General features: G+C 46.1%; 1 protein-coding gene across 1 annotated transcript in view; it reads left to right on the forward strand.

Annotated features, from left to right (window-relative positions):
* Window positions 1-546: 546 nt before the first annotated feature.
* P4HA3 (prolyl 4-hydroxylase subunit alpha 3) overlaps window positions 547-12,310 on the forward strand; it is an 88,419-nt gene continuing 76,655 nt past the window's right edge. Inside the window, exons 1-2 of the mRNA XM_033947531.1 lie at window positions 547-773; window positions 7,633-7,775. Of these exons, the coding sequence (XP_033803422.1) occupies window positions 601-773; window positions 7,633-7,775 (316 nt within the window). The 5' untranslated portion in view covers window positions 547-600. The remainder of the gene's footprint in view (window positions 774-7,632; window positions 7,776-12,310) is intronic.

The following is a 12,310-nucleotide window of genomic DNA, read 5'->3' on the forward strand; positions in this document are numbered from 1 at the left end:
GACGGGGACAGAGAGGATCCTGGCGGGGACGGAGAGGATCCTATGGGTCGGGTGGGGACAGAGAGGATCCTGGCGGGGATGGGTGGGGACGGAGAGAACCCTGATGGGGACGGGTGGGATCGGAGAGGATCCTGGCGGGGACGGAGAGGATCCTGGTGGGGACGGAGATGATCCTGGCAGGGACGGGTGGGGACGGAGAGCATCCTGGCGAGGACGGGTGGGGATAGAGAGGATCCTGGCGGGGACAGGTGGGGACGGAGAGGATCCTGGTGGGGATGGGTGGGATTTCTGTCCCCATGCAACTCTCTAGTTTGAAACCTAGGAACAGTTAATACCAATGGGCTTCTCCATTGCCATAGTGGCTATAACTGGAATGCCTTTCTAAAGCACTAGTTTTGCCGGTGTTTCTCCACTTTTCCCTGCTTAGAACTCCTTTTTCGAGCCCAGACGGAGTGTGCACTGCAGCCCTAGCAGCTTGTCTCTTCTTTCAAGGGAGGGGGAGGAGGAGGAGACCCGAGAGATGGGCCCTCCCAGAGCCAACCCTCCTCCAGCAGTCTGAGAGCCATCTGCATCGCCTGGTGGCCAAGTCCCCGCTCGGGGATGCCCCTGCTGCCCTCCCTGCTGGCCCTGGGCTTTCTGCTGAGGTGGAGCCGGGCCGACGTGTTCACCTCCATGGCCAGTGTCCGGCAGGCGCTGGCCACCGAGCGGGAGCTGCTGAACCACCTGCACGCCTACATCCAGGCGGAGAGCGTCCGGCTGGGCGACCTACACAGGTAACCGCGAGCCTTCCGGGCAGAGTTCTTTTCCTGAAGAAAACGATTTGCTCCGCTCTGCCCCCCTGTGGTGGTGGTGGGGGATGCGCGAATTCACCGCCTTTTGAACGTGCAAAGAACAAGGGTAAAAGCCCTGAGCTGTTAAAAGCTGCGATTTTTGCTTCTTTCTCCTAGTCCCAGGTCGCCTTTCTTTTTTGCATGCTTGCTGCCAAAATGGAATTTGATTTCTCACTTATTAACGCTTTCTTTTCAGGAGGGACTGGGTGAAATAACTGAGTTTTCTAATGGCATCAAAAAATCTTCCCGGAGGATCACTTTGGCATGTGATTTCCAACAGCCAGCTGGGCAGTGCCTTACTGTAGGGCAGGGGTGTCAAAGTCCCTCCTCCAGGGCCGCAATCCAGTTGGGTTTTCAGGATTTCCCCAATGAATATCCATGAAATCTATTTGCATGCACATTTAGTGGGGAAATCCTGAAAACCTGACTGGATTGCGGCCCTGGAGGAGGGACTTTGACACCCCTGCTGTAGGGCAAAATAAGATAACGGATTTTTAAAACTGCTGAGGGGCCCTTGTTCTAAGCCCTAATGTGGGTTTAGGTGCTGAGAAAGGCTTAGTGCGTGTGCAATTTTGCCCTCTAGGAACCAATCTGACCCATTTGAGCCCTTCAACATTGACCTGACTTCAGACAATGATGAAACCAAAATAGAAGACCCCAAAAGCAGCAGCAGTCGGTACCAGACCCTGTGTGTCAGTGTGCCCTCAGAAACTGTCTTGCCAGAGGCCACAGAGAGGGAGGGGGCAGGGCCTTTGCACATTCATTGACTCACAAATAGAGAATGACACGGGGGCAAATTTTTCCCCATCCCTGCGAGTTCTTTTCCTATGTCTGCCCCATTCCTACAAGCTCAGTCCTCATCTGCACAAACTTCAAATGCTGTAACATCATACATAGCGACATTCTATGTTTTTATTATTGAAACCGCGATTTCAGGGCTTGGAGCAGGCAAGCAGCGATTCCCAGTGATTTCTCCATGCATGTGGAGGAAGCCTTTCTCTCTATGGATGCTGGAAAGCAGCGATTTTCAGAGTGAATGGTAAGCGATAAACTTTTTTATCGGTATATGTTCTAAATTCTGGACAAAAGCCAGCCCCCTTATATAGGGAATTTGGCATCTTAAACACAAATGGATCAAATGAATACATAAAAATAGATTCATTATTACAGATACCTAGGTTAGTTTACTCTTCCACAATGCTCTCCTTCACCCCTTTGACCATCTGGAGGTCTAGTATTTATTAGGGTTGTAAACCAGCCACTACCCAAGATACAAGTGACTTATGTTTTTCCTCTCCAGAAGGACAGTGAAATGCAGATTCAGCAAAGAGGTCATACATAGTGTATGTAGTTAATGATCTTACTAGTTCCAGAAGCATCCTAGCTTAATACTAGAGATGTATTAATAAGAATATTTCAAAGGTGGGATTTTTCAAGTTCCACAGTTTCACCAAATAAAGCCGGTCCCTCTGGGTGGATAATTCTGAAATAAAATAATCTATAATTGGCTCACTGTTTTAATCCTCGGAAAGAATGTTAGGGCTTGAAGGAATAAGAACATAAGAGTTGCCTCCGCTGGGTCAGACCAGAGGTCCACCGCGCCCAGCAGTCCGCACCCGCGGCGGCCCATCAGGTCCACAACCTTTTAAGTGGTTCCTGCCTTTTCCTATAACCTATCTCTAAATCTATCTGTACCCTCTAATTCTATCTGTACCCCTCAATCCCCTTATCCTTCAGGAATTTATCTAAACCTTCCTTGAACCCCCATAGTGTGCCCTGCCCTATCACAACCTCCGGGAGCGCATTCCATGTGTCCACCACCCTCTGGGTAAAGAAGAACTTCCTAGCGTTTGTTCTAAACCTGTCCCCTCTCAATTTCTCCGAGTGCCCCCTTGTACTTGTTGTTCCCCACAGTCTGAAGAATCTGTCCCTGTCTACCTTCTCTATGCCCTTCAGGATTTTGAAGGTTTCTATCATGTCTCCTCTAAGTCTCCGCTTCTCCAGGGAGAAGAGCCCCAGCTTTTCTAACCTGTAGAATAAGAACCTATTCCAAATGCTGTGAATAGACGGACATCAGTATGAGCTCTCGAGATATGAATGTGAGATTTATGAGCTCAGGTAGCAACTCACAGGTGACCAGCACCAGACATAAGTCTAAATGAGAGCTGAAAGTGCAAACCATGCAAATCAAATGCTGAATAAGTTCAAGGTCAAACATTCGTGCCAGGGAGAAAAATTCTATTATTGAAACTAGTATTTTAGCCCGTTACATTAATGGATGCTAGAAGTCTGGTCGGCTCTCGTAGTCCCTTGCCGCCGCCCCCCCCTTCCCTTCCCGCGGTCCCGACTCCAAACCTGCCAACTCCAGCAGCATCTTCTACGGCCCCGAAGCAGTGTGTGTAGAGTGATGCAGACGCTGCTGGAGTCGGCAGGTTTGGAGTCGGGACCGCGTGAAGGGAAGGGGGGGGCGGCAAGGCGAAGAGCTTACTTTTAGCAGAGTAAGGAGTCCAGCGCTGGCGGCCAGTCATGCCGGCGAGTGTAGTTAGATGCGGTAAGGCTGGGGACCCACGCATGCGCACTCCTGCCACCAAGGACCTACATCTCACGGAACAGGGAAAATGGAACACGCAGGTGGGAGTGCGCATGCGCGGCTAGGGTTTTATTATATAGGATTACGTTCTATATCTGTTATCTATAACCATTCCAATCTAAAGTGCTAGTGCTATGAATGTAATGCAATTAACCGAGGATGTACAATAGTATAGAAAAGTATCAAAGAACCCCTCAAAATGCCCTAGAATTTATATATAATATCCAAAAATTCATAAAAATTGTGAACAGATAAATATCAGTGTTTACATAAGAAAGTGCATAGTGTATGAAGAAAAACTTCCAAAATATTTGTTGTGTTAAAAATTCATGAAAACTCCTATAAATAAATAAGTAATTCATGAAAACCACATATAGATAAATATTCAAAAGACACCTATCGCAGAAAGTTGAAAATGGTGCTAAAAAGAGTATAAAAGAGTATGAATAGAAAGAAAGTAGAAATCCTAATTAGGATCCATATTTCTACCAGACAAATTCATGTTGCTTCCTAACCCTTCCTATAATGTTCATAACAATTCAATGTAATAATTCTGAGCCAGTGCAAGTTACGATATATATTCATGTCATCTGATAATGCCTTATGGACATGGGGGAAGCTGAGGCCAGAACACGCTCTCCTGGCTGCTCCTCTATGATGAGGACACAGAGAAATCGCAGCCAGGTCTGAGCTCATATCTTTATTGCAGCAGCCTAGGGGTCAGCCGGAAGCGTCTATGAGCTGTGAGTTAGAAATGTCCAACTGGATGAAACGGAGCTCTCCTCGCCTCCAGCTCACTTAACCCAAGTGAAATGATAGTAAAGAAACGTGGAAAGACCTCCAAACTGCCTGTAGCTTCACTAGCTGCCTCATGAATATGATTTTGTAGGGGTTTTTTTTTTGTCTTAAAATCCAATAAAGATACTTGAAAAAAAAAAAAATTTCACATAACCAGCAAAAGCTGAATAGTTAGCAGCCACTCATTCAAGTCCTTTCTGGATTCTTAGGTAGCATATTGCCTGGTTTTCACACCAGCGGTCACTAGTTCCTCGGTAGGGAAGAAAGCCAAATATCACCAGTTGGCATCATTCTCCTCTGAATTTCCACACTTCCTCTCCTGTCCCCTCAAACAGCCTGTCCCAGTTCTTCAAAGCAATGTTTCTCAACCCGGTCTCGGAGGCGCAATGAACCTGTGAGATTTAGGCATGCATTTTCTTGTATGACGCAGTTAAGCTCTGGAATAGAGAATGACGTAGGAACAAAGCTTGTCCCTATTCTCGCAAGCTCTGTCCAGGGCAGGATTAACTAATAGGCCGAGTAGGCACGTGCCTAGGGCCCGAAATGGTCAGGGGGGCCCAATGAAGGAGGGCATCAACATTGTTTTTTCCAAACGGTGATGGGCCCCTCCAGCATCGATCAGCAACGCGGCCCCCCCGCCCCCATCGACGGAAAGTAAGACAAGCAAGTAATGCGGGTAAACCTTAGTTAGGACCAAGGCGGAACGTGATTTGGGGGTGATCATTAGCGAAGACATGAAGACTGCCAATCAAGTGGAGAAGGCTTCATCAAAGGCAAGACAAATGATGGGTTGCATCCGAAGAAGTTTTATCAGCCGGAAGCCCGAAGTTATAATGCCATTGTACAGATCCATGGTGAGGCCTCATCTGGAGTATTGTGTACAATTCTGGAGGCCACATTACCAAAAGGACGTACTGAGAGTTGAGTCGGTTCAGAGAATGGCCACCAGGATGGTCTCGGGACTCAAAGACCTCCCGTATGAGGGAAGGCTGAATAAATTGCAGCTATACTCACTCGAAGAACGTAGAGAGAGAGGAGACATGATAGAGACGTTTAAATATATCACCGGCCGTATTGAGGTGGAGGATGATATCTTCTTTTTTAAAGGCCCCTCTGCCACAAGAGGCCATCCGCTGAAAATCAGGGGTGGGAAATTTCATGGCGACACCAGGAAGTTCTTTCTTCACCGAAAGGGTGGTCGATCGTTGGAATGAACTTCCACCTCAGGTGATTCAGGCCAGCAACGTGAAGGATTTTAAAAGGAAATGGGATACACATGTGGGATCTCTAGGGGGGTAAATTCAAGGGGGTAGGGTTGTTGGAGTGGGCAGACTTGATGGGCTGTGGCCCTTTTCTGCCGTCATCTTCTATGTTTCTATGTAAGAAAGACAATGGAACTGTAATTGTACAAGCGGTGCTGCTTGCCCAAAGCTTCCCTCTGACGCAGTTTTCTGTTTCCGCCTGGGCGCATGGTGGGGTGGGGTGGGGAACGGGGCCCAGTGTACTTGTGTGCCTAGGGGCCCTCGAAGAATTAATCCTGCCCTGGCTCTGTCCCCGTCCTCACAGGCTCCATCTCTGTCTCCACCCTGTCCCCACGAGCTCTGTCCCTATTTGCACAAGCCTCAAACACTTATTATTTTATATCTAAATCTTTTTATTAAAGTATAAAAAGGGACAATATTCTCTACAAGTGTTTATAAATCACAAATAGAGCCTTCCATTTCTTTCTGGTTTTGGTACAACCTTCCCAAAGATTCAGTTGCCTATGTTTTTACATCATCTGGGAAGGGAAATTGGATTGTTTTTCGGACATGGGTGTAGAAGAGAACCTAAACTGTATGGTGGATGAACAGGAAAATAAGTGTCTATGAAATGCTCCTTGATGCCAGCAACAATGGATGAATCTGTTGCAGTAACAGTAAGATGCTTGAGCAGCTGGGTACATGATGGAAGGACCTTGCAGATAATAATAATAATAATAATAACAGTTTATATACCGCAATACCGTTAAGTTCTATGTGGTTTACAATAGATTAAGCGAGGTACAAATTGATTGAATTTAAGAGGGGGGAAGAGGAGAGTTAATAGGACCGGAAATGCGTTGTTGAGAAGAAAGAGATTAATAGGACAGAGGAATCACTATGGAGGAGAAAGAAGATGGCAGACAAGACACAAATGATGTCATTTAAAAGTCATTTATTGAAATCCAAAAACAGTTGTTTTTTTTAATCATTGAATTCAGTTGTCTAAGATGTGTTACGTTTTTACTTATTGATATTAGTCTCAAGTTTTTAGAGAATGAGATGGGGACAAAGTTTGTCCATGTCCTCGTGGGTCTCTGTCCCTGTCCCCATCCCCACGGGCTCTGTCACTGTTCTTGTCTCCACCTTGCGGGTACCCGTACCCGTGTCATTCTCTGCTCTGGAACTCTACCGTTAGAAGTAAAACTAGAGCCTTCATATCTTAGATTCCCAAAATTAGTAAAGACTTTCTAGAAAATGCACTATTTCATCATGACACAAGCAAACTCACTTGCAGACATTTTTCATATTGGGTTTTATTGGTTTTTGTTTTTGTTTCCATATGCTCACGCTGTTCCTCCAAGCGGTCTTCCGCGTCGCATACCCGCTGTCCCAGCTCTTCCATTTCACCTCGTAGGTCTGCCGCCAGGTTAATGAGCTCCTCTTGCACTGTTTTGATATCCGCTCTGATCTCACACATCATCACTCGGACCTCTCCCATTGGGTCCAGCGGGGGCTGCGGAGTGGAATTTATCTCTGGGCCTACCGCCAGCCCCTATGCTGCGTCCCGGTGGGCCTCAAGCTCCGCCTATGAGGAGCACACTTGAGTACTTGGAGAGTAAGCAAAGTCTCATAGCGTCATGCGCTTCCACATGAACCTCTGTTGCCGCCACTCACCATGTCTATAGCTGTGCCTGCCTATTGCTGTCTTTTGAGCAGAGTTTCACCACTGGTCCTGATATACAGATGGACTGGACCCAACAAGGTCCGTGTTTCGAAGAAACACTCCTTCCTCAGGGGTCCCTTCTGGTGGCACGTGATATGTCAGAAAACCAAATTGGATCAAAAAAACACAAGAAAGAACAGGCTTGAAATATCCTGTCTAAATCGATGCACTGTGAGCCATCTGTATATCAGGACCAGTTTTTTGGATGCGTTTATTCATGTTGTGTTGCATATGTTTTAAGACTTTTGTATTATAAATAAATTCCTGCATCCCGTACAATGTCCTGCAGCTTTGTTTTTGTTTTGTGTTTTTGGAGGGTTTTTTGTTTGGTTTTCCTTATTCTTATGTTTTTCAGGACATTATTTCTGCCCCACTTTCTTGCATTTATTTTGATATATAAGCAAGAGGGTTGGTGATGGCCATTTTTTCTCTTCTGATGGTTTTCAGGTTTTATGAAAAGGTAAACATCGCCCACCAAGAGGCTGGGACCAGCATGACAAACCCTATACTGGCATACACCCTGATAAAGAGGCTGCAGTCGGAGTGGATGAACATAGCATACAGCGTGGAGAGCAGTGAAAATGTCCAAGGTGAGGGTGTTAGAAAGGTTTATTCAGGGGGGGGGACGTTATCAAGTTACATTACAGCTGTAACTGATGTTATTTGCCTCTTAATGGGTGTTAAATCATCCCAACACTGGTTGTGACGCCATATTGTAGTTTTTTTTTTAAGGTTACCATGGAGCAAATTGTAATGAGATGCAAATACATATAAAATAGCTCATTGCTATTTAAATTCTATGCCAACAGGAGAGCCCCTCGCCTTGGGATTTAAACAAAACAACAAGGAAAGACCAGGGGGATGTCTTGACAACCCAAAAAAGTCTTTATTAGAAACAGTAGGTCCCAACAAGGATCCCAGTTTCGGCATGTGGAAGACGCCTTCTTCAGGGGACACTTTGCTGAAACGATGCAGGTTCAAAAAAGCTTGAGCAGCGTCAAGCATAGCACGGTTTTTACTGCTCAAGCTTTTTTGAACCTGCATCGTTTCAGCAAAGTGTCCCCTGAAGAAGGCGTCTTCCACATGCCGAAACTGGGATCCTTGTTGGGTCCTACTGTTTCTAATAAAGACTTTTGGGGGATGTCAAGAAAGACATCCCCCTGGTCTTTCCTTGTTGTTTTGTTTAAATTCTATAACACGGTTGAACATCGCAAGCCACGATATAGCCAGAAAAAAAAGGAAGTGTGTTTATTTTAATGTGCTGGAAGCATCACTCAGAAATGGCTGCCGGAAAAGATCAACGCTAAGCTTGATTCTATTCAGGACGCGTGCCCTTTACAGAATCACGCTTAGCAACAATTCCTTTGCCCTAATTTTGGACACCAGACTTACGCCTGCTGATACCCAATGTAAAAGCCAGCACACGAGTTGGACGCTGACCCATTATTCTGTGACATAGCATAACATAACCTTTTATTTATATACCGCGATGCACCATTAAGTTTGATGCGGTTTACAGGGTTATCCCAAGGCTGGTCATGGACCAGCATTTGTTACAAGTTGGGGGCACTAAGAGGAACAGGAGGCCAGGAACTGAGCATAGATGGCGGAGAAAGGGAGGAGCGGGTCAACGCGCAGCTTTTCGGAACACCCTGACACGCCCATGCTCTACTTGTGGTCACACCCCCTTTGGAGTTGCACACTTTGGGATTTGGGTGCCAAGCAGTACAGAATGGCATGCAGCCAGATGTGTGTGTGCGTAGATCCTAATTGGTGCAAATTAATGCAACTAATTGGCTGCCAATTGTTGCTCGTTAGCCAATTAGGTTGTGTGTGTATCTCGAGATCGCGTCCAAATCTGAGTGCCATATATAGACTCTGGGGGTTAGCACACAAAATTGCACACGTAGCTTATACAATATTGGAAGACACATGTGCAACTTATTTGGTAAATTAGGTGCTGACTGTTACTAATAACCAATTCCTGGTGATAAATGGCGTTATACTGGTGCTAATTGTTAGTAATTTGGAGTTAGTTCTATCCTATAAACCAGTGGTCTCAAAGTCGCGACCCAGGGGCCACATGCGGCCCGCCAGGTACTATTTTGAGGCCCTCGATATGTTTATCATAATCACAAAAGTAAAACAAAAGAGTTTCTTGATCATATGTCTCTTTAGCCGTAAATGACAATATTATTATTAAGACTTAGCCAAAAGGAAAGATTTATAAACTATAAAGAGTTTTACCTCATTTCTTTAATAAGACATGAGCTATTTTTTCTGAGGCCCTCCAAGTACCTACAAATCCCAAATGTGGCTCTGCAAAGGGTTGGAGTTGGAGACCACTGCTATAAACATGGCACTCAATGTCTATAGTGGGAGAGGCGTGGGCAGGATAGGGGAGTGCCAAACACTTATGCAGGTCCTAACCTACCCCTCCTTTACTAACCCATAGCATGGGTTTTAGCGCCAGCAGCAGAGGTAACTGCTCCGATGCTCATAGGAATTCCTATGCATAATACCCCGAACAAAATAACCCTGACCAAATGGTCTTGTACCAAAATAGCCCGTGTTGGGTCCTTATGTTGTACATTGTCTACATATGAGTACAGCTGCCCTACTTTTTTGGACTTTTTAGGACATACTTTTCTGTATTCATCCAGGTACCGTTCCAGGTATGCATTCTTCGTGTTGTGGTTTGTTTTCCCCTCTCTTTTGAATTTACAAATCAGCCCTTGACATTTCTTCTCTCTCCATGCCTGCCATCTAGCTTCTCTATCTGTCCTGTCCAGCATCTCTCCTCTTAATGTCCCTATCCGCCCCTTTTCCAGCATTACCCTGGGTCCCTGTCTCTATTCCTACTCCATGCCCAGTCTCTATTCCTATCCTGTCTCTATTCCTATATCCTGTCTCTATTCCTACTCTTGTCTGCGCCCTGTCCCTCCCCCTATCTCTTCTCTTCCTCCCACTCCCCAGGTCCAGCATTTTCCCTCTCTGTTCACTAACCTCCCCTCTCCCGTGGTACCTCTCTGGTTGCAGCAACTCTTCCTCGATTGCCCCTGCCTAAGGCCAGCCCTGAGCAAGTAGAGAATGACACGGTGACAAAATTCATCACCGTTCCCGTCCCCGCGGATAACCACGGGAAATAATCCCTTGTCATTTTCTAGTGTCTATTTCAACCTCAATCCTTCTACACCAGCATTCTTCAGAGAAAAGCTTGTGGGTCAGTGGTTGTGGCCATTCATACTCTGATTCTTTCCTCTCTCCTTAAAGAATGACATGAAGATGGTTTCCCGCGGTTATCCGCGGGGACGGGAACGGTGATGAATTTTGTCACCGTGTCATTCTCAGCTCACAGTGGCAGCATCATGGGTAAAAAGAGTCAGAGGGTCAAATTGAGGGCAAGTCCTTTTGCAGGGGCAGTGGCGTAGCTGGGGATATTGGTGCTCGGGGCGGTGGCACCCGGCATCACTGTGCCATGCGCCACCCCCATACTGTGTGCCCCCACCCTCGTGTACTTCTTGGAATATTCGCCTGTGCAAGCATCATTTTCCACCTTCTGCTTGCACTGGCCTTGGCTCCCTTCTGATGTCATGTCCTGGAACTCCCAGCTGCTTGCACTGGTGAACATTTTAACGGGGAGGGGGGCATAGGTCTTCCCTACCCCCACCTTTTACTGTGCCACTGGTCAGGGGCTCATTTGTCAGGGCTATTTTGACCTGTTATCACTTGATAGCTTCCCCGTAGAGATCCCGAGCGTTGCAAGAATATGCGTCCGTGTACTCCAAGAACATCAAACACGAAATGGAGATCCAGTGACCCAGCGGGAGTTAGCCCTGATCTTAAGTGGCAGCTCCCAGAGAGGAGCTGCAAAACCAGAGCTGCCAACGTACCCAGTTCCAAGTGGGGGAATCGCAGGCCAGCCCTGGATGTCCCAGTGCATTTTGAGACCTGCAGCACTGATTTCAGTTGGTAGAATTAGACACTGCTGTTTTGGGTTATAAATTCAAAACTCCAGACTAGCCCAAATAGCCTCCCTCTTAGAACTGTGTAACTTGGCAGCTCTACAAGACTAATGTTTGATGCGCTCTATTATCTTCAATATGGAATCGCTCAGATACTTGAACACTTCATTAATCACAGCTGAATGCTGAAGTAGTTCTAAAGAATGCCAGACTAGGTCACCTCGGAAGGTTTAGCTAGCCCGGCATCCTGTCTCGATCAGCGGCAAGCAGCATGCACTGAAATGAACTGTGCAAGAAACCAGGCATTTGTAGAATGATTCAGCCCGGTCTTTCCCCTCTTACTTCATTCGTGGGGATGGAGATCTGCATCCACTCCTTTTTCCCACTAATCCTGGCAGATACGAGAGAGGAAGTGGTTTAAATAGACGCTCTTATGAATAAAAATACAAGCGCTGCAGTTCCTGCTTTAAAGTGGGTTGGGTTAGGACTTAAAATCAGAAAATAATATTAAAAATTGAACTAAGGCCAGTACTAGGGAGACTTGCACGGTCTGTGTCTGTGTATGGCCGTTTGGTGGAGGATGGGCTGGGGAGGGCTTCAATGGCTGGGAGGGTGTAGATGGGCTGGAGTAAGTCTTAACAGAGATTTCGGCAGTTGGAACCCAAGCACAGTACCGGGTAAAGCTTTGGATTCTTGCCCAGAAATAGCTAAGAAAAAAAATTTAAATGGAATCAGGTTGGGCAGACTGGATGGACCATTTGGGTCTTTATCTGCCGTCATCGACTATATGTTACTATGAGAGAGAAAAAGAAAAAGACAGAGAAAGACAAAAAGAGAGAAAGACAAAGAAAGAGAGAGTGAGAGAAAGAAAGAGAGCTAGAAAGAGAGAGAGAGAAAGACAAAGAAAGAAAGAGTGAGAGAAAGACAGAGAGAGAAAGACAAAGAAAGAGAGAGAAAGACAAAGAAAGTGAGAAAGAAAGAGAGAGCTAGAAAGAGAGAAAGAGAGAAAGACAAAGAAAGAAAGAGTGAGAGAAAGAAAGAGAGAGAAAGACAAAGAATGAAAGAGTGAGAGAAAGAAAGAGAGAGAAAGACAAAGAATGAAAGAGTGAGAGAAAGAAAGAGAGAAAGACAAAGAAAGAGAGAGTGAGAGAAAGAAAGAG

This window comes from Geotrypetes seraphini, chromosome 6, assembly GCF_902459505.1.
Source record: "Geotrypetes seraphini chromosome 6, aGeoSer1.1, whole genome shotgun sequence".
NCBI classification, from domain to species: Eukaryota; Metazoa; Chordata; class Amphibia; order Gymnophiona; family Dermophiidae; genus Geotrypetes; species Geotrypetes seraphini.